Here is a 20,579-nt window from a genome sequence, read left to right as displayed (position 1 = left end):
GAGAGATCGAGACCATCCTGGTCAACATGGTGAAACCCCGCCTCTACTAAAAACACACACAAAAAAATTAGCTGGGCATGGTGGCTCGTGCCTGTAATCCCAGCTACTCAGGAGGCTGAGGCAGGAGAATTGCCTGAGCCCAGGAGGAGGAGGTTGCGGTGAGCCGAGATCGCGCCATTGCACTCCAGCATGGGTAACAAGAGTGAAACTCCGTCTCAAAAAAAAAAAACAAAACAAAAAAAACAAACAAACAAACAAAAAAAACGAATCAGTAATAATTCCTCCCTTTTGATTAGTTGATAGGGCTGGGTGGATTGAAGGAACCTTACATGTTCCATGAACAAGCCTCTTCCTGAGGTCCTGTAAGTGACCCTTCCCCACTGATTAGCCTCTAGAAAACCCTTCAGAGGCTGGATCTCCAGGAAGGAGTGGGGGAGGAAAGCCCAGTACCAGGCAGCCTCTGCTCCATTGCTCTGAGGGGATGGGGAAGGCAAACCCTGGTCATCCTCGAAGTCTGTAGCCCTTTTGTGTGAGTGCCTGGCAAGGGTGACGTGGGGCCGTTCCTACGGGCACAGCTGCAGCACTGACCAGAGTGGAGGCAGGGCCCAGGCACGCTGCCTTCCCAGACCTTCCTTCGGGCTTTTCAGCAGTAAGGGGGCATGCACCCCAAGGGCCTCCGCTTGGCCTGACCCTGCAGTGGGGGCTCTCTGTCCCTAGGAACAGTGGAGATGGCAAGCTTATCGAGACCCTCTCTGCCCAGCTGCCTCTGCTCCTTCCTCCTGCTCCTCCTGCATGTGTCTCCCAGCTACGCAGGTAAGACAGTCTTTTCCTGCCCTGGGGAGACCCTGAGAACAGACAGTTCCATGGGGCTTAGCTTCTTCAATCATCCTGAAGTTGCTATATTATTTTTCGTAAGTACAGACCAGCTGACAAGCCTCCCTTCCTCAGAAACCTTCTGTGGGTTCTTACAGCCTTCACGATAGAGTCCAGACTTTGTGTGTGTGTGTGTGTGAGACAGTCTCCCTCTGTTGTCCAAGCTGGAGTGCAGTGGCTTGATCTGGGCTCACTGCAACCTCCGCCTCCTGGGTTCAAGTAATTCTCCTGCCTCAGCCTCCCGAGTAGCTGGGATTACAGACGCCTGCCACCACCCCTGGCTAATTTTTGTCTTTTTAGCAGACATGGGGTTTCACCATGTTGACCAGACTAGTCTTAAACTCCTGACTTCAAGTGATCAGCCCTCCTCAGACTCCCAAAGTGCTGGGATTACAGGCGTGAGCCACCGTGTCTGGCCTTTAATGTGACTAACTCAAGTCCTTCCTTGAACTAGTTCTTACCTGTCTTTCTAGATTTGTCTTTTCACCTCTCAAATTGAGATAAAATAATCACAACCTCTTGGAGTTCTCATCAGGATTACATGAGATGAGATATGTTACATGCTTAGCCTTGCCTATCCACAGTAAATCTCTTTTTTTTTTTTTTTTTTTTTTTAAGATGGGGTTTCACCATGATGGCCAGGCTGGTCTTGAACTCCTAACCTCAGGTGATCCACCCACTTCAGCCTCCCAAAGTGCTAGGATTACAGGCGTGAGCCACTGCGCCCGGCTCACAGTAAATCTCAATAAATGTTTGTGAAATTATAATATCTTGTCATGTTTGAAAGTTTGCTCTGCATAATTAGGTACTAGTGAGTTTTCATAAAGGAGAAATAAACAGAAATATTCCCGTCCTCCGGGAGCCACCTGACTGACAGAGGTCCCATGCATCCACTCTCCAGGTCTAGGGGAGAAAGCAGCCTTATTTCTTAGTAGCTTGGAGTCTGACCTGAGAAACATGTCCACATAGAAAAAACATGAAACTTGTTTGGGACAGGATCCAGGAGCTGCAGTGAGATGGGAGATACAGGGGAAGGAAGAGTGAAATAGAGCCATCCCCAGTGTGGGAGATCTCAGAGGAGAATTTGGGAAATGGTATGAACAAGGACTGAATGATTAGAAGTGGTGAGAGACAAAAGTGCATGGAGTGACAAAGCAAAACCTCTAAGGGTAGAACAGGCAGCAATCTGGTCAAGTCATAACCCGGACGCCCATGGGACAATTAAACCTTGTCGAACCACATTCCAAGAGGAAACCTAAAGGCTGGACTAAAGAGTCAGATTTGGCAAAAAAGATGGGCAGATGCCGAGATGAGAGGATTGCTAGAATGTTCTGTCCAGGACACTCACAGCATCTCTATAACCAGAGACTTTTTATTTTCCTCAAAAAGAAAAATTGGGGCCAGGTGTGGTGGCTCACGCCTATAATCCCAGTGCTTTGGGAGGCCAACTCAGGAGGATCACCTAAGATCAGGAGTTCAAGACCAGCTTGACCAACAGGGTGAAACCTCATCTTTCCTAAAAATACAAAAATTACCCGGGTGTGTTGGCAGGTACCTGTAATCCCAGCTACTCGGAAGGTTGAGACAGGAGAACGGCTTGAACCTGGGAGGCAGAGGTTGCAGTGAGCCAAGATCGAGCCACTGCACTCGAGCCTGAGCAACAGAGTAAGACTCTGTCTCAAAAAATAAAATAAAATAAAGAAAGAAAGAAGAAAAGAAGAGTTACATGCCTCCCTGATTCAAAAATTCCTTTCAAAAGTCGAGTGTAGCGCTTCCCAAGACAGGCTTGCTTGTCAAGGTTCGCTGTGACCTTCAGTCTCTTCCTTTTGGTGTCTTCACCAGGGCAGTTCCGAGTGATAGGACCAAGACACCCCATCCAGGCTCTGGTGGGGGATGAAGTGGAATTGCCATGTCGCATATCTCCTGGGAAGAATGCTACAGGCATGGAGGTGGGTTGGTACCGCCCCCCCTTCTCTAGGGTGGTTCATCTCTACAGAAATGGCAAGGATCAAGACGGAGAGCAGGCACCTGAATATCGGGGTCGAACAGAGCTGCTGAAAGACGGTATTGGTGAGGGAAAGGTGACTCTCAAGATCCGGAATGTAAGGTTCCTAGACGAAGGAGGTTTCACCTGCTTCTTCCGAGATCATTCTTACCAAGAGGAGGCAGTAATGGAATTGCAAGTGGAAGGTGAGTAGTGCCATATAATATTAATATTAGGTATTAACTGTCAGGTGGCCAGGAACAGTTATTCTCCGAACTGAGATGATATCCCTCAACCCAAACTTCTCACTCCTGGGAATGAAGTCCATGGAAAAATCCTCATCAATAAACAGAAAGTCATATGCTTAGGGATGTCTGTTGCATCATTATGCAGAGTAGCAAGGAAATTGGGATCAAAGTTAATGCCTTTGAGTAGCTAAGGGACTGAATACATAATAATATCCATACTGTGAATATTATGCAGGCATTAAAAAGATTCTTTTAGGCCAGGCATGGTGGGGATGCCTATAATCCAAACACTTTGGAGGTCAAGGCTGGCGGATCACCTGAGGTCGGGAGTTCAAGACCAGCCCGACCAACATGGTGAAACCCCATCTTAAAAAAAATAGCCGGGCGCGGTGGCTCAAGCCTGTAATCCCAGCACTTTGGGAGGCCGAGGAGGGTGGATCACGAGGTCGAGAGATCGAGACCATCCTGGTCAACATGGTGAAACCCCGTCTCTACTAAAAATACAAAAAATTAGCTGGGCATGGTGGCACGTGCCTGTAATCCCAGCTACTCAGGAGGCTGAGGCAGGAGAATTGCCTGAACCCAGGAGGCGGAGGTTGCGGTGAGCTGAGATCGTGCCATTGCACTCCAGCCTGGGTAACAAGAACGAAACTCTGTCTCAAAAAAAAAAAAATAATAATAATAATAATAATAATATGCCGGGCGCGGTGGCTCACACCTGTAATCCCAGCACTTTGGGAGGCCGAGGCGGGTGGATCACGAGGTCAAGAGATCGAGACCATCCTGGTCAACATGGTGAAACCCCGTCTCTACTAAAAATACAAAAAATTAGCTGGGCATGGTGGTGCGTGCCTGTAATCCCAGCTACTCAGGAGGCTGAGACAGGAGAATTGCTTGAACCCAGGAGGTGGAGGTTACAGTGAGCCGAGATCGCGCCATTGCACTCCAGCCTGGGTAACAAGAGCGAAACTCCATATAAAATAATAATAATAATAATAATAATAATAATATTTGTTTAGCACTATGCCAGATGGTTTGGACGCCTTCCATAAGGTATTGTTGAGTGATAAAAGCAAGCTGCAGAATGTAGGATACAAAAACAAAACCCTAGAGCATGGTGGTTGGCCTCAAAGCTACTTGGGAGGCTGAAGTAGGAGGCTGGCTTGAAACCAGGGGTTTGCGGTTACAGTGAGCTATGATTGCACCACTGCACTCCAGCCTGGGTAACAGGGCAAGACCTTTACCCCCACTCACCACTCCGGCCTCTAAAAAAAACAAAAGCATAAAACAAAACTTTGTATTATTTGTGAGTACAGACACACACATATGCACGGGAATGCGTGTGTGGTCCTAGTAAATAAGTAAAGCAAATGTCTAAATATAACTATAAAAAGAAAGAGATGTCACCTTTAGGCTGTACCTCCACTGCTTTCCTTCTGTACAATTTCATTTTCTTTTTCCTTTTTTTTTTTCTTTTTTCTTTTTTTTGAGACAATCTTGCTCTGTCACCCAGCCTAGAGTGTAATGGCACAATCTCAGCTCAACTGCAACCTTCGCCTCCCAGTTCAGATGATTATCCTGCCTCAGCCTCCCGAGTAGCTGGAATTACAGGTGCCTGGCACCATGCCTAGCGGATTTTTCTATTTTTAGTAGAGACAGGATTTCATCATGTTGGCCAGCCGCCTGCCTCAGACTCCCAAAGTGCTGGGATTACAGGCATAAGCACCATGCCTGGCCTCAGAATTTCATTTTCTCTTTTTCTTTTTTTTTTTTTTTTTTTTTTTTGAGACAGTTTCACTCTTGTTACCCAACCAGGCTGGAGTGCAATGGCGAGATCTCAGCTCACTGCAACCTCCGCCTCCTGGGTTCAGGCAATTCTCCTGCCTCAGCCTCCTGAGTAGCTGGGATTACAGGCACGCGCCACCATGCCCAGCTAATTTTTTTGTATTTTTAGTAGAGACGGGGTTTCACCATGTTGACCAGGATGGTCTCGATCTCTTGACCTCGTGATCCACCCACCTCGGCCTCCCAAAGTGCTGGGATTACAGGCTTGAGCCACCGCGCCCGGCCAGAATTTCATTTTCAACGTATTTTGTGTGATGGATGATTTTAGAGTTTATATTTTGCTCTATCTCAGGGTGATTAAGATGTGGACAAGGTGAAGCCAATAGAGGGGGAACTTTGAAAGTTAATTGTTAGGCTGAGTGTGGTGGCTCACGCCTGTAATCCTAGCACTTTGGGAGGCTGAGACGGGTGGATCACCAGGTCAGGAGTTCAAGACCAGCCTGGCCAATATGGTGAAACCCCGTCTCTCCTAAAATACAAAAATTAACCGGGGATGGTGGCGCATGCCTTTAATCCCAGCTGCTAGGGAAGTTGAGACAGAATTGCTTGAACCAGGATCCAGGAGGCAGAGGTTACTGTGAGCCGAGATCGTGCCACTGCACTCCAGCCTGGGCTACAGAGCAAAGCGCCATCTCAAAAAAAAAAAAAGAAAAGAAAAAAAAAAAGAAAGAAAGTTAATTGTTATTTAATTAAAGAACTAAACTGCTCTGAGGGCCTGGGAGCCAGATCCTTTCCCTTTTCCTCCTCCCCACCTGCAGTGCAGACATCAGACAATTGATCACTTTTGTATCTTGGGGGTGGGAGTGACCATTGCAGTAAGGTACCAGAGACTGCATTGTATGCAGAACAACAAAGCACTATTTCTAGGGACTGACCACAGGGATATGGAAATAGCTCTGTGTGTCTCAGAATGTTCTTCACAGAACTGTTTTGACTGGGGAACTTCTGATAGTGAGAACCGCTCCAGTCTGCCGATTGCCCTTCTTCCTGCTCAGCAACTTCTTAGTTCACTAACTGCCTCTTCCAACAAACACCCTGAGTTTCACCACAGGAGAAAAGAAAGACAAAAAGAAAAACATTTAAAAACTTTGCCTCAGGGGGGAAAGTTGTCTTTTGGGTTGGTATCCACATTCCAACCTCCTCTTCCCACCTCTTAGTCTGCATGTCTAAGAAGCTACAAAGAAACTGTTTTACAAGTAAACAAGGACCTGTTGACTAGGCTTGGGAGCGAGGAAGTTGAGACAAATTTAGGAATGAGATGAAGTAACTACTATTGGAAGTGTCAGGTATAATTACCTCTGCTCTTTCTCTGAAGAGTTTCTAATCTCTCTGTTTGATTTACTTGTTTTTTCCTGTCATTTTTGTGATTTTATTACTAGTTGTCTCTAATCATTTCTTTAAATTCTTCGTTATGAAACTTAAAAATATACAAAGCAGGCCGGGCGTGGTGGCTCACGCCTGTAATCCCAGAACTTTGGAAGGCTGAGGCAGGTGGATCATGAGGTCAGGAGTTCAAGACCAGCCTGGCCAACATGGTGAAACCCCATCTCTACTAAAAATACAAAAATTAGCCACCTGTAATCCCAGCTACTCCGGAGAATGATGCAGGAGAATTGCTTGAACCCAGGAGGCAGAAGTGGAAGTGATCAGGCCACTGAACTCCTGGGCAATAGAGAGACTCTGTCTCAAAAATAAAAAATGCAAGTGGAATATTATAACCCAGCCTCCAAGTGCCTGCCACCTTGCTGCAGCACTTGTCAATAGGGACCACCCACTTCACTGGCTCCCCACTCATCACCATCCTAATTTTTTGTATTTTTAGTAGAGACAGGGTTTCACCATGTTGACCAGGATGGTCTTGATCTCTTGACCTCGTGATCCACCCGCCTCGGCCTCCCAAAGTGCTGGGATTACAGGCTTGAGCCACCGCGCCCGGCCCCATAGTGGATTCTTAAGCACGCTCTCCACGTATGCGGCGTGCTAGCTGGATGTCTTTTGGCGTAATTGTTACACGTTTGGCATGAATAGCACAAAGGCTGGTGTCTTCAAAAAAGCCCACCAGGCCGGGCGCGGTGGCTTAATCCTGTAATCCCACCACTTTGGGAGGCCGAGGCGGGTGGATCACGAAGTCAAGAGATCGAGACCACGCCAGTCAACATGGTGAAACCCCGTCTCTACTGAAAATACAAAAAAATGAGCTGGGCATGGTGACCGCGTGCCTGTAATCCTAGCTACTCAGGAGGCTGAGGCAGGAGAATTGCCTGAACTCAGGAGGCGGAGGTTGCGGTGAGCTGAGATCGTGCCATTGCACTCCAGCCTGGGTAACAAGAGCGAAAACTCCGTCTCAAAAAAAAAAAAAAGGCCCACCAGATAGGCCTCACTTGCCTCCTGCAAAGCAAAGCACTGATAGCTGCCCTCTGGAAGCGCAGATCTGTTTTAAAGTCCTGAGCAATTTCTCGCACCAGACACTGGAAGGGAAGTTTGCGAATCAGAAGTTCAGTGGACTTCTGATAACGTCTAATTTCACGGAGGGCCACAGTACCAGGCCTGTAACGATGAGGTTTCTTCACTCCTCCCGTAGAGGGCACACTCTTGCGAGCGGCTTTTGTAGCCAGTTGCTTCCTGGGTGCTTTACCACCGGTAGATTTGCGGGCAGTCTGCTTTGTACCAGCCATGGTATAGAGACCTCCTTACTTACCCCCCTTCTCCTTCGGCTGGAGCTCGGCAAGCGATTGGCGGCGCTGGCGTTGGAGAGCGACGGCCCCTTTTTTCTTTTTTTACCTGGGCCTCCCAAAGTGCTGGGATTACAGGCATGAGCCACCACTCCTGGCCTATGAAAATTTCTAAATATCATCAAATACTCAGTTTTGGCTCAAACTTTTCTGATTGTTTCATAAATACACTCTTACAGTTGGTTTTATCGAGATTCAAACAAGACCCATCTGTTGACGTTCGCCCTTAGGGTTTCCCATGGTCTGAATTTTGCTGACGACTTCCCATGTTGCTATGTAACACGGTCCTCCATGCCTGTATTTCCCTGTAAACTGATAGATGCGGAGGTGCGATGACATTCGGGTCTGATTTACTTTGGCAAGTATAGTTAATCTGTGTTGTTCTATACTTCTTGTTTCTTTACATCTGGAGGCTAATAATGTCTGCTTTTCTCTTTTTTCTAATTATTTCTGAAAGTAAAAACGAATGTAGGGGAGGGAGAAAAACTCTTACGTACTTACTCGCTAAATCACATTGCTACAGGTAACTTCCATTATGATTTTTTTTTTTTAAAGATGGGGTTTCACCATGTTGGTCAGGCTGGTCTTGAACCCCCGACCTCCGGTTATCCGCCCACCTTGGCCTCCAAAGTGCTTGGATTACAGGCATGAGCCACCACGCCCGACGTTTCCATTAAGATCTTTTGTTTTGTTTTGTTTTTTAAGACTGAGTTTCGCTCTTGTTACCCAGGCTGGAGTGCAATGGCGTGATCTCAGCTCACCGCAACCTCCACCTCCTGGGTTCAGGCAATTCTCCTGCCTCAGCCTCCTGAGTAGCTGGGATTACAGGCATGCGCCACCATGCCCAGCTAATTTTTTTTGTATTTTCAGTAGAGGCAGGGTTTCACCATGTTGACCAGATGGTCTCGATCTCTTGACCTCGTGATCCACCCACCTCGGCCTCCCAAAGGGCTGGGATTACAGGCGTGAGCCACCACGCCTGGCCCCCATTAAGATCTTGAAAGTAAAGTTTGCTGCATGTTCCTCTAGGGAACAGGATAATAGACAGGAGCCTTGGTCTATGGCTTGAGGATTGTAATTATACCTAAGCAACTGCCCTGGACCAGTTTAACGTTACTAGCTGTGATGTATCCCTATCTTGGATAGCGATATCCTTACTTAGCTCCCTTAAAACAGAGATCAAGATGAAAATAGTTTCAGCTGCAGCATGGCACATGGAGTTTAGAGAAGGGCTTTTGAATGCTGTGGAGCAGACCTAGCATGGGAAATAGATGGGAGCCACAGAAGTGAAGGTCCTCCCTCCCTCATTGCCCAACCTACTCCATAGCTACCCCACACCTGCTCCACATCTACTCCATATCTGCACATCTGGTCACTTACTGAATCCTGTTGTGTAAGCTACCTTTTTTTCCATTTTATTTATTTATTTATTTTTTTTTTTTTTGAGGCGGTGTTTCCCTCTTGTTGCTCAGGCTGAAGTGCAATGATACGATCTCGGCTCACCAACCTCCACCTTCCAAGTTTAAGCAATTCTCCTGCTTCAGCCTCCAGAGTAGCTGGGATTACAGACATGTGCCACCACACCCAGCTATTTTTCTATTTTTGGTAGAGGCAGGGTTTCTCCATATTAGTCAGGTTGGTCTTGAACTGCCGACTTCAGGTAATCCTCCTGCCTCAGCCTCCTAAAGTGCTGGGATTACAGGCATGAGCTACCACACCCGGCTGAGACCCCCCCACCCGACCCTTTTTTCTTTTGGAGACGGAGTTTCGCTCTTGTCGCCCAGGCTGGTGTGCAATGGTGCGACCTCGGTTCACTGTAACCTCCACCCCAGAGGTTCAAGCAGTTCTGCTCAGCCTCCCGAGTAGCTGAGATTACAGGTGTACACCACCACACCTGGCTAATTTTTGTATTATTAGTAGAGACAGGGTTTCACAATGTTGGCCAGGGTGCAGTGTTGGATGGGGTGCAGTTGGTCAAACTCCTGACCTCAGGTGACCCACCTGCCTCGGCCTCCCAAAGTGCTGGGATTACAGACGTGAGCCACAATGCCTGACTATAAACTACCTTCCTAAAAGCTCTAGAAGGGGGCTCTTAACCATTTTTTGTGTGTCATGCACCTTTAGCATGCTGATGAAGCTGATAGACCCCATCTCATATATATATATATATATATATTTTAATGGAGATGGGGTTTCTCCATGTTGGTCAAGTTGGGTTCAAACTCTTGACCTCAGGTAATCTGGCCACCTCAGCCTCCCAAAGTCTGGAATTACAGGTGTGAGCCACCATCCTTGACTTATTTTTTTTCGAGACAGCGTGTCATTCTGTCACCCAGGATGGGGTGCAGTGGCATGATCATGGCTCATTGCAGCCTCCACCTCCCAGGTTCAAGTGATCCTCCTGACTCAGCTCTTGAATAGCTGAGACCACAGGCTTGTGCCACCATGCCCAGCTATTTTTTAAATTTCTTTTGTAGAGGAAGGGTCTCACTATGTTGCCCAAGCTAGTCTCAAGAAATCCTGGGCTCACGCAGTCTTCTTGCCTTGGCCTTCCAAGGTGGTGGGATTACAGGGGTGAACCACCATGCCTAGCCAGAAGAATATTTTAAATACACAAAATAAAACACTTATTCCAAAATACAGGTATCAAAATATCAAATTAACAAGAGCTAGGGTGGCCCTAATGATTAGTGTAATTTCAAAAATAAGTGATAGTTTGAGATTTCTGTTACTTTTCATTTTGTCGTTTGTTTGTTTGCTTTAGATGGAATCTTACTCTCTCGCCCAGGGTAAAGTGCAATGGCACAATCTGGGCTAACTGCAACCTCCGCCTCCCGGGTTCAAGCAATTCTCTTGCCTCAGCCTCCTGAATAGCTGGGATTATAGGCGCCTGCCATCACACCCGGCTAATTTTTGTATTTTTAGTAGAGACAGGATTTTGCCATGTTGGTCAGGATGGTCTCAAACTCCTGACCTCAGGTGATCCGCCTGCCACGGCCTCCAAAAGTGCTGGGGTTACAGGCGTGAGCCACCTCATCCAGCCAAAAATCACAAATATTTTCATATTACATTAGAAATGTCATAGAATGCTGGACCTGGTGGCTCATGCCTGTAATCCCAGCACTTTGGAAGGCCGAGGCAGAAGGATCATGAAGTCAGGAGTTCGAGACCAGCCTGGCCAATGTGGTGAAACCCTGTCTCTAGTAAAAATACAAAAATCAGCTTGCCGTAGTGGCATGAATGTGTAATCCCAGCTACTCAGGAGGCTGAGACAGGAGAATTGCCAAGATCATGCCACTGTACTCCAGCCTGGGTGACAGAGCAACTCTAACTGAAAAAAAAAAAAAAAGCCTGTAATCCCAGCACTTTGGGAGGCCGAGGCGGGTGGATCACGAGGTCGAGAGATCGAGACCAACCTGGTCAACATGGTGAAACCCCGTCTCTACTAAAAATACAAAAAATTAGCTGGGCGTGGTGGCGCGTGCCTATAATCCCAGCTACTCAGGAGGCTGAGGCAGGAGAATTGCCTGAACCCAGGAGGCGGAGGTTGCGGTGAGCCGAGATCACGCCATTGCACTCCAGCCTGGGTAACAAGAGCGAAACTCCATCTCAAAAAAAAAAAAAAAAAAAAAAGAGAGAGAGAGAGAGAGAGAGAAAAAGAGAAAAAGAAGAAAGAAAAAAAAAGGATTTGTGATTTTTTTTTTTTTTTTTTTTTTTTTTTTTTTTGAGACGGAGTTTCACTCGTTACCCAGGCTGGAGTGCAATGGCGCGATCTCGGCTCACCGCAACCTCCTCCTCCTGAGTTCAGGCAATTCTCCTGCCTCAGCCTCCTGAGTAGCTGGGATTACAGGCATGTGCCACCACGCCCAGCTAATTTTTTGTATCTTTAGTAGAGACGGGGTTTCACCATGTTGACCAGGATGGTCTCAATCTCTTGACCTCGTGATCCACCCGTCTCAGCCTCCCAAAGTGCTGGGATTACAGGCTTGAGCCACCGTGCCCGGCAAAAAAGGATTTGTGATTTTTATTGACGACAAAACAAAGGTTCTCTTCATATTATTGTGGTGTATTGCCTACAGACATAATTAAAATAAACACTAAATTTCAGTTTAAAGGTTATTGAAAATAAAAATTTATTTTTTATCCCCTATTTAAGCTTTGAATCCCCTGACTTCCTATACTGTTACCACTGTCTTAGTTCAGGCTCACGTTGCAATTTTTTTTTTTTGACAGCAGCATCTATTTACTGGACAATTCCAGGTCATTCGAACACCGCCTCAATGGGTGGGAAGGGGGGAGGAAGGGGGCACAGGGACACAGGGACGGCGGGGACGTGAACACAAACCGCTGTCTTTCCTTTTCGTTTAAAGAAAAAAACTGGGCCAGGCGAGGTGGCTCAAGCCTGTAATCCCAGCACTTTGGGAGGCCGAGGCGGGTGGATCACGAGGTCTAGAGATCGAGACCATCCTGGTCAACATGGTGAAACCCCGTCTCTATTAAAAATACAAAAAATTAGCTGGGCATGGTGGCGTGTGCCTGTAATCCCAGCTACTCAGGAGGCTGAGGCAGGAGAATTGCCTGAACCCAGGAGGCGGAGGTTGCGGTGAGCCGAGAGCGCGCCATTGCACTCTAGCCTGGGCAACAAGAGCGAAACTCTGTCTCAAAAAAAAAAAAAAAAGAAAAAAACTGTAATCAATATCCCAATCCTAAGTAAAAGTGGGAAGGAAAAAACTTGATTGCTTTAATGTGGCGTTCAGACATCTCCTCCCGTGTCATATGCACAGTTTATTTGGGTAATGCTCCCGTCACCAGCAGAACACCTGTAAGTAAAAATAACGTCAGGAAGGAAAAGTATGAACAAAAGGAAGCTGGAGAGGGCGGCCGGGAGGGCGCCAGGCTCAGTAGAAGCAGACGGTGTACAGGAAGGTGCGGCCGCTCTTCTCGAACTCCGGCAGCAGCTGGTCAATCTCGTTCTCCGTGTCCTCCGTGTGCTGGATACACCGGCAGAGCTCAGAGATGAGAAATGCCCCCAGGGTGGCCTCCTCATCCCCGTGCCCCGGCTGGCAGGTCTCCTGTTCTCTGGAATTCAGATCTTCCACCCTCTCTTCACAAGTGAGGATCAGATCAAACAGGTCTTTGCAGTTCTGGAACCTTTCCGGCCGGGGCTTAATTCTCTTATTTCCGCCCAGCATATGCAAAATGCCGTTTTGTGTATAGAGTTCTTTGTCTTTCCTAAGATCATTGTACATCCGGTCATATGTGGTTTTGAAATCATAAAACATTGAGCTTGTCCGGAGCTGGTCCTGGAAGCTTCACGTGAGTCCCTGTTCCAAAGGATCGGACACTGAATCCCCGTTTGCTGGTTGCTCGAACACACTACCGCCACCCGCACCGGGGAGGACCGCATGGCGGCGGCCGCACAGCCCGCGGGGCTCCCGCCCGAGCACCCACCCCACCGCGGCGCTTCCGCACGAGCAAAATCTCATGTTGTTTTTTACTTTGCTATCACAGTCTCTTTTTTTTTTGAGACAAAGTCTTACTCGGTCACCCAGGCTGGATTGCGGTGGTGTGATCTCGGCTCACTCACTGCAACCTCCGCCTCCCAGGTTCAAGTGATTCTCCTGCCTCAGCCTCCTAGTAGTTGAGATTACAGGTGTGTACCACCATGCTAGGCTAATTTTTTATTTGTTTATTAGAGATCTACCCACCTCAGCCTTCCAAAGGGCTGGGATTACAGGTGTGAGCCACTGCACCTGGCCCCTATCACAGTCTCTTAACAGATTTCCCTGTCTTTTCCAGCACTATCTGATGTGGTCACTTCTCAGCTTGCAGTCCTTCCGTGCACCCCCATGGCCTTGAGGATCAGATCTAAGTCCCTTACCTGCTCCTTAACACCTCCCAACCACAGCCTGACCCAATACACAATCTTGACTTTAAACCACTTGTCATTCTAAACCACTAGCATTTCCTAGAAACAAACCTACTTTTCCTTCAAGGCTAAGCTCAGAAGTCAATTCTGTGTCACCTTCTTTGAATCCTGATGATATTCATTTCTTTATTCGACCTGATTTATTGGGCCCCAGGCACCGTGCTGGGTGTTGAGGATTCAGCTCTTGGCAATGTCGGTCTTGCCTTTCAGATCCCTTCTACTGGGTCAGCTCTGGAGTGCTGGTTCTCCTCGCAGTGGTGCCTGTGCTCCTCCTGCAGATCAGCGTGGGTCTCCTCTTCCTCTGCCTGCAGCACAGACTGAGAGGTACAGGGCAGAGGGTGGGTGGGTCAGGATCCTTCCTTCACATAAGCTGACTTCTTGGATTGACACCACTTAACATGTATTTGTGAGTGACTGCTGGGTTCAGAAAGTCTTCTCATTATTGAGTGATAAAGAAAAAAAAGAACTCCATGATGAAAAAGTGTTTTACAGGCCGGGCGCGGTGGCTCACGCCTGTAATCCCAGCACTTTGGGAGGCCGAGGTGGGTGGATCACGAGGTCAAGAGATCGAGACCATCCTGGTCAACATGGTAAAACCCCGTCTCTACTAAAAATACAAAAAATTAGTTGGGCATGGTGGCGCATGCCTGTAATCCCAGCTACTCAGGAGGCTGAGGCAGGAGAATTGCTTGAACCCAGGAGACGGAGGTTGCGGTGAGCCAAGATCGCGCCATTGCACTCCAGCCTGGGTAACAAGAGAGATACTCCGTCACACACACACAAAAAAGCGTTTTACTCCATGATGAAATGCTAGGTTTGTTTTCATATGAATAAAAGAACCTAGCATTTCATGAGCTAAATGTGGCATATAGCAACCCCATTTTACAAAGAATGCAACAGAGGCCAGGATTAGTTCAGTGACTTACTCAAACTGATACAGCTTATAAGTAAGTGGTAGAGCTGAGGCCTTTGTATCATACCTGGCAGCTCCATGCAACTTGGGAAAGTTTGAGCTTCAAAGTCAGACAGGTCTAGGCTATTAGGAGTGTTAAATAGGCTAGGCACGGTGGCTCACGCCTGTAATCCCAGCACTTTGGGAGGCCTAGGTGGGTGGATCACAAGGTCAGCAGTTCGAGACCAGCCTGGCCAATATGATGAAACCCCATCTCAACTAAAAATACAAAAATTAGCCTGGCATGGTGGTGGGCACCTGTAGTGTCAGCTGCTTGGGAGGCTGAGAGAGGAGAACTGCTTGAACTCAGGAGGCGGAGGTTGCAGTGAGCCGAGATCAAGCCACTAGACTCCAGCCTGGGCGACAGAGCGAGACTCCGTCTCAAAAAAAAAAAAAAAAAAAAAAAAAAAAGAAAAAAAGGAGTGTTAAATAAAGAAAAAAAAAAAAGAAAAGAAAAAAAGGAGTGTTAAATAAAGATGCTGAAGTGAAAGTCCCTACCCCACAGTAGTCGTTGAAGATTGTTTCCTCCTTCTCCATTCAGCACTGAGGATTCAGGTTCAGCTGTTGATGAAGTACCTCTTTTGTGCCTAGAGCTTTCAGTCTGAACCTTCTCTCCCTACCAAGTGTCTCCCCAGTGCCAAAGCAGAAAGAGTCCTCACTCCTCCCCTCACACCATCTCCCATTTGTTACTAAGAGGAGAGGAGAAAGTAGCAAGGAGGGTTTGGGGAATGTTTCTGGGGGGTATTGGCGAGATCAACAACGGAGCCTTTTCTCTCTCTTTGAATTCATCCCAGATGCTTGCTTGTCTATTTCTTCCACATGAAAAAGGCCTGCAGCCCACATGGCTGAGCAGAAAGAATCTGAATGTTAGAGTTAGGCAGCCTGGGTTTGAATTCCATCCCGGATACCACACTATGGCAAAATTCTTAGATTCTCCAAGCCTCAGTTGCTTTGTCTGCCAAACAGAGAACACATCCTCCCTCCTAAATTGTAAAAAGGATTAAAGTCATGTAAAGTGCCTACTACAAATCCAGTCACAAAGTAGCTAGCTACTCACTAAGTGCTCAGATCCTCCTTCCTCATTCAGATGGGAAGTGGCTTTAGATCAACAAAGTAGCAACCCAGTGGACTGGAGCAGCACTGTGAACTAAAGCATCCAAGAAAAGGAAGAGCAGCTGGGAGGTAGTAGATCCTTGTGCTGCTTTTGGAAATTGCTCACATTCTTTATTCCCCTATTTGAATCTAGACTCTAGCTAGAGGAATAGCTGCAACCCTTGGCTTCAGATCCAGTGCTCTTCTCACACTCTTTAAGGTTGCTTTCGCGCTGCAGAAAAATAGCCTGCACGAGGGTCCCAGGCGCTGGGGGTGGGAGGGTCCCCACCAAGAGCCAAAGCAGGCAGGAACTAAAGTGTTGCCTTTTTCTATTTTAGGAAAACTTCGAGCAGAGATAGGTGAGTTCCATTCATCCTTTTTCCCAATTCTTGTGTTTTGTTTTCTTGGCATAACAGAAATGGTCATGTTCTCAGACTGTCTCTGCCTCTCAAGACCCTGTTCTTCCCTCAGCTTCCCTTTATGGTGGATGTGTCATGCCTAGAACAAGTTTTAAGTAATTAAATAACAAAGACTCAGGATAAAGGATCCTTTTTGAATACCCTACTAAATCCATTTCCATTTGTTTCTCTTTCAGAGAATCTCCACCGGACTTTTGGTAAGTTCTGGCATATCCAGGCCCTCCCAGGTCAACTTGGTATTTCATTCCAGTTCCAGTCACCTGGGGGAACAAGGACACCTGCATCTTGGTTGGGTCCCTTTCTCTCTTTTCTTTCTTTAAATAAGAATCCATTTGCATTTAGGATTGGTAAAATCGTAATAAAAGTACTCATGTACTGTTTTTATGTCCCAGGCATTATCCTAACTGCTTTACAAAAATGTTTTCTTAGGCCGGGCGCGGTGGCTCACGCCTGTAATCCCAGCACTTTGGGAGGCCGAGGCGGGTGGATCACGAGGTCAAGAGATCGAGACCATCCTGGTCAACATGGTGAAACCCCGTCTCAACTAAAAATACAAAAATTAGCTGGGCATGGTGGCGCACGCCTGTAGTCCCAGCTACTAGAGAGGCTGAGGCAGGAGAATTGCCTGAACCCAGGAGGCGGAGGTTGCGGTGAGCCGAGATCACGCCATTGTACTCCAGCCTGGGTAACAAGAGTGAAACCCCGTCTCAAAAAAAAAAAAAAAAAAAAAAAAAAAAAAAGTTTTCTTATTCTGCTAACTCCTTATGCCCATTATTTCTCATTTCAGGAATTACAAAACAGAGGTAAATAGATCGTTTACCCATAAACCGATGTCTGCTTGGGGAGGTGAAACATAAACAGAAAAATAAGACACAACTGTATCACCTGTACTTTTTTTTTTTTTTTTTTTTTTTTTTGAGACGGAGTTTCGCTCTTGTTACCCAGGCTGGAGTGCAATGGTGCGATCTCTGCTCACCGCAACCTCCGCCTCCTGGGTTCAGGCAATTCTCCTGCCTCAGCCTCCCGAGTAGCTGGGATTACAGGCATGTGCCACCATGCCCAGCTAATTTTTTTTTGTATTTTTAGTAGAGACGGGGTTTCACCATGTTGACCAGGATGGTCTCGATCTCTTTTTTTTTTTTTTTTTTTTTTTTTTGAGACGGAGTTTCGCTCTTGTTGCCCAGGCTGGAGTGCAATGGTGCGCTCTCGGCTCACCGCAACCTCCGCCTCCTGGGTTCAGGCAATTCTCCTGCCTCAGCCTCCTGAGTAGCTGGGATTACAGGCACACGCCACCATGCCCAGCTAATTTTTAGTATTTTTAGTAGAGACGGGGTTTCACCATGTTGACCAGGATGGTCTCGATCTCTTGACCTCGTGATCCACCCGCCTCGGCCTCCCAAAGTGCTGGGATTACAGGCTTGAGCCACCGCGCCCGGCCAATTTTTTTTCTTTTTTCTTTCTTTCTTTCTTTCTTTCTTTTTTTTTTTTTTTTTTTGAGGAAGCGTTTTGCTCTTGTTGCCCAGGCCGGAGTGCAAATGGCATGATCTCAGTTCACAGCAAATCTCTGCCTCCCAGATTTCAGCGATTCTCCTGCCTCAGCCTCCCAAGTAGCTGGAACTACAGGCGTATGCCACCACGCCCAGCTAATTTTTGTAATTTTAGTAGAGATGGTTTTTTTTTTTTTTTTTTTTTTTTTTTTTTGAGACGGAGTTTCGCTCTTGTTACCCAGGCTGGAGTGCAATGGCACGCTCTCGGCTCACGGCAACCTCCGCCTCCTGGGTTCAGGCAATTCTCCTGCCTCAGCCTCCTGAGTAGCTGGGATTACAGGCACGTGCCACCATGCCCAGCTAATTTTTTGTATTTTTAATAGAGACGGGGTTTCACCATGTCGACCAGGATGGTCTCGAACTCTCGACCTCGTGATCCACCTGCCTCGTTCTCCCAAAGTGCTGGGATTACAGGCTTGAGCCACCGTGCCCGGCAAGAGATGGGGTTTTAGCATGTTGGCCAGGCTGGTCTCGAACCCCTGACCTCAGGTGATCCACCCACCTTGACCTCCCAAAGTGCTGGGATTACAGGTGTGAGCCACTGTGCCCAGCCTAATAACCTGTAATTTCAAAATACTGATAAACATAAACAATATTTTGAGATTTCTGCAACAACTCTGATGGGAATAAACACATCTATGGCTTCGGTTGGTAATTAAGTCACAGGTACTGTTGATAGTGTGATTAGTTGTTACTTTTTTTTTTTTTTTGAGATGGAGTCTCACTCTTGTCACCCAGGCTGGAGTGCAATGGCATGATCTCAGCTCACTGCAACCTCTGCCTTCCAGGTTCAAGCAATTATCTGCCTCAGCCTCCTGAGTAGCTGGGTTTACAGGTGCCCACCACTATGCCCGGCTAATTTTTTCATATTTTTACTAGAGATGGGGTTTTGCCAACTTGGCCAGGCTGCTTGAATTCCTGACCTTGTGATCCACCCACCTTGGCCTCCCAAAGTGCTGGGATTACAGGTGTGAGCCACCGCACCTGGCCAGTTGTTACATTTTTAATGAAAGAAAATGTTAAATCCAGCTAATGAAAATAAGGAAGCAGTACTTTTCTCATCCAACTTCATGGACTCTCTGAATTCTGTCCCCAGAGACCTTTGGTGTTCTAGGACCCCAGGTTAAGGAACCAAAAAAGAGGCCGGGCCTGGTGGCTCACACCTGTAATCCAAGCACTTTGGAGGCCAAGGCGGGCGGATCACCTGAGGTCAGGAGTTCAAGACCAGCCTGACCAACATGGTGAAACCCCATCTTTAAAATAAATAATAATAAAATTTAAAAAAAAGGGGGGGCCGGGCGCGGTGGCTCAAGCCTGTAATCCCAGCACTTTGGGAGGCCGAGGCGGGTGGATCACGAGGTCGAGAGTTCGAGACCATCCTGGTCGACATGGTGAAACCCCGTCTCTACTAAAAATACAAAAAATTAGCTGGGCATGGTGGCGCGTGCCTGTAATCCCAGCTACTCAGGAGGCTGAGGCAGGAGAATTGCCTGAACCCAGGAGGCGGAGGTTGCGGTGAGTCGAGATCGTGCCATTGCACTCCAGCCTGGGTAACAAGAGTGAAACTCCGTCTCAAAAAAAAAAAAAAAAAAAAAAAAAGGAACCAAAAAAGGAAGGTGGGTGGGGCATGAGGGGTAACATATGTTAACCCTGTTTGTTCTGGTGAATAATTCAGATCCCCACTTTCTGAGAGTGCCCTGCTGGAAGATAACCCTGTTTGTAATTGTGCCGGTTCTTGGACCCCTGGTTGCCTTGATCATCTGTTACAACTGGCTACATCGAAGACTAGCAGGTGCAGTGGCTGGGCAGCAGGCAAGACCACTGAATAGTGGGGGACAAAGTCAGCTCTGAATGGGAAACAGAGAATGGAATCAGGGCTCAAGATTAGGGAAGCTATTTCCTTACTCGTCTGTCCCTGTGCCCAACCCCAGGTTCTTCTGAAAAACTGTGAAGAGAACTGCTTACTAAATCTGTGGGGTCCCCCAGTGGAAAGGGGTGTGGGTCACTCCAAATGTCCACAGGGAGGATGTGGGGAAGGTGCTAGTCATTTTTCATTGATCACGTTATTTGTTTCTCTTTGTTTTCAGGGCAATTCCTTGAAGAGCTAAGTAAGTTCTCTTCTCTCTCTTATAAGCAGAAAATAAAAAGCCAGGAAAGAGAGACAGAAGCAACAAGAGGAAAAGGGGGACTGTTGAGGAATCAGTCCCAGAGGAAAGGAGGAGCTGGAGAGCCCCGAGGGAGGGAGAACTCCTCCTGGGAGGTAGAAGGGAAAGAGGCCAGTTGTTAGATACATTTACAGCTGACAGAGAAGCTGGAGGCACTGCTGCCTGATCTCCTCCTTCACTGTTCATAAGCAGGAATCCCACCCTAGCTGTTCTCATTGCCCATTTCACAGCAACTGCCCAGTGCCTCACCTCTAAGACCAACCATTGAGGCAGGCATGGAGACAAAATAACCCCAAAGGCTTTTCTTCTCCCTAGTTCAATGGTTTTATGATACAAACTACTGACATTGATTTTTCAAGTTATTTTCTTTTTCTTCTAGGAAATCCCTTCTGAATGATGTCGCATCTTGGCAGGGGTGGAGGAAAGCCTGGTTGCCCAGGGATTGGTCCTTGGGGATGTCTCATCCTTCAAGTTGCACACTCACTGGCATCTTTGCTCTGGGGACATTCCAATTTGCACTTCCAGAACACTCTGGATTCCAAGTAGAATTGATTTCGCTTCTGTCATCTACCTTTTCTCTTCCTTCTTTTTCCCATTTTTATTACCAATCTTTCCATTTCTCTCTCCAGTCCTCCCCCTGGAAGTCCTCTCTGGCTAAGGACAGGCAGGTGCTCCTCTCTCCATCAGAGGACATCTTTGCTGGAAAGCAACACAGATAGGATGGTCTTTGTCACAAACTGGAGGCCAGGAACCTCCTTACTGAAAATTACAGTATGATAACTTTGCAAATGGT

At 47.3% G+C, this 20,579-nt stretch overlaps 2 protein-coding genes and 1 pseudogene across 2 annotated transcripts; 1 reads left to right on the top strand and 2 right to left on the bottom strand.

Annotated features, from left to right (window-relative positions):
- The first annotated feature begins 535 nt into the window (after window positions 1-535).
- MOG (myelin oligodendrocyte glycoprotein) lies at window positions 536-20,575 on the top strand. Its single transcript, XM_039467618.2, has 8 exons — window positions 536-813; window positions 2,716-3,063; window positions 13,822-13,935; window positions 15,994-16,014; window positions 16,251-16,271; window positions 19,297-19,413; window positions 19,709-19,729; window positions 20,166-20,575. Exons 1-8 carry the CDS (start codon window positions 729-731, stop codon window positions 20,177-20,179), a joined length of 741 nt encoding a protein of 246 aa, XP_039323552.1. The 5' UTR covers window positions 536-728; the 3' UTR covers window positions 20,180-20,575.
- On the bottom strand, window positions 6,902-7,698 carry LOC141584165 (histone H3.3A-like). Its single transcript, XM_074397084.1, has 2 exons — window positions 7,355-7,698; window positions 6,902-6,993 (listed from the first exon to the last, which is right to left on the bottom strand). Exons 1-2 carry the CDS (start codon window positions 7,623-7,625, stop codon window positions 6,902-6,904), a joined length of 363 nt encoding a protein of 120 aa, XP_074253185.1. The 5' UTR covers window positions 7,626-7,698.
- On the bottom strand, window positions 12,581-13,089 carry LOC101047362 (RNA polymerase II subunit A C-terminal domain phosphatase SSU72 pseudogene; annotated as a pseudogene).
- Window positions 20,576-20,579: the final 4 nt, after the last annotated feature.

This window comes from Saimiri boliviensis, chromosome 4 (genome assembly GCF_048565385.1).
Source record: "Saimiri boliviensis isolate mSaiBol1 chromosome 4, mSaiBol1.pri, whole genome shotgun sequence".
In the NCBI taxonomy this organism is placed as follows: domain Eukaryota; kingdom Metazoa; phylum Chordata; class Mammalia; order Primates; family Cebidae; genus Saimiri; species Saimiri boliviensis.
This window is presented reverse-complemented; position numbering and strand designations above follow the sequence as displayed.

Excerpts from the sequence above, each read along its gene's own strand:
- MOG (XM_039467618.2), top strand. The coding sequence starts at position 729 with ATGGCAAGCTTATCGAGACCCTCTCTGCCCAGCTGCCTCTGCTCCTTC. Across the intron at positions 814-2,715 it reads TGTGTCTCCCAGCTACGCAG|GGCAGTTCCGAGTGATAGGA; the intron begins GTAAGACAGTCT and ends TGTCTTCACCAG. Across the intron at positions 16,272-19,296 it reads GAATCTCCACCGGACTTTTG|ATCCCCACTTTCTGAGAGTG; the intron begins GTAAGTTCTGGC and ends TGAATAATTCAG.
- LOC141584165 (XM_074397084.1), bottom strand. The coding sequence starts at position 7,625 with ATGGCTGGTACAAAGCAGACTGCCCGCAAATCTACCGGTGGTAAAGCA. Across the intron at positions 6,994-7,354 it reads CTTCCAGAGGGCAGCTATCA|ACACCAGCCTTTGTGCTATT; the intron begins GTGCTTTGCTTT and ends GCTTTTTTGAAG.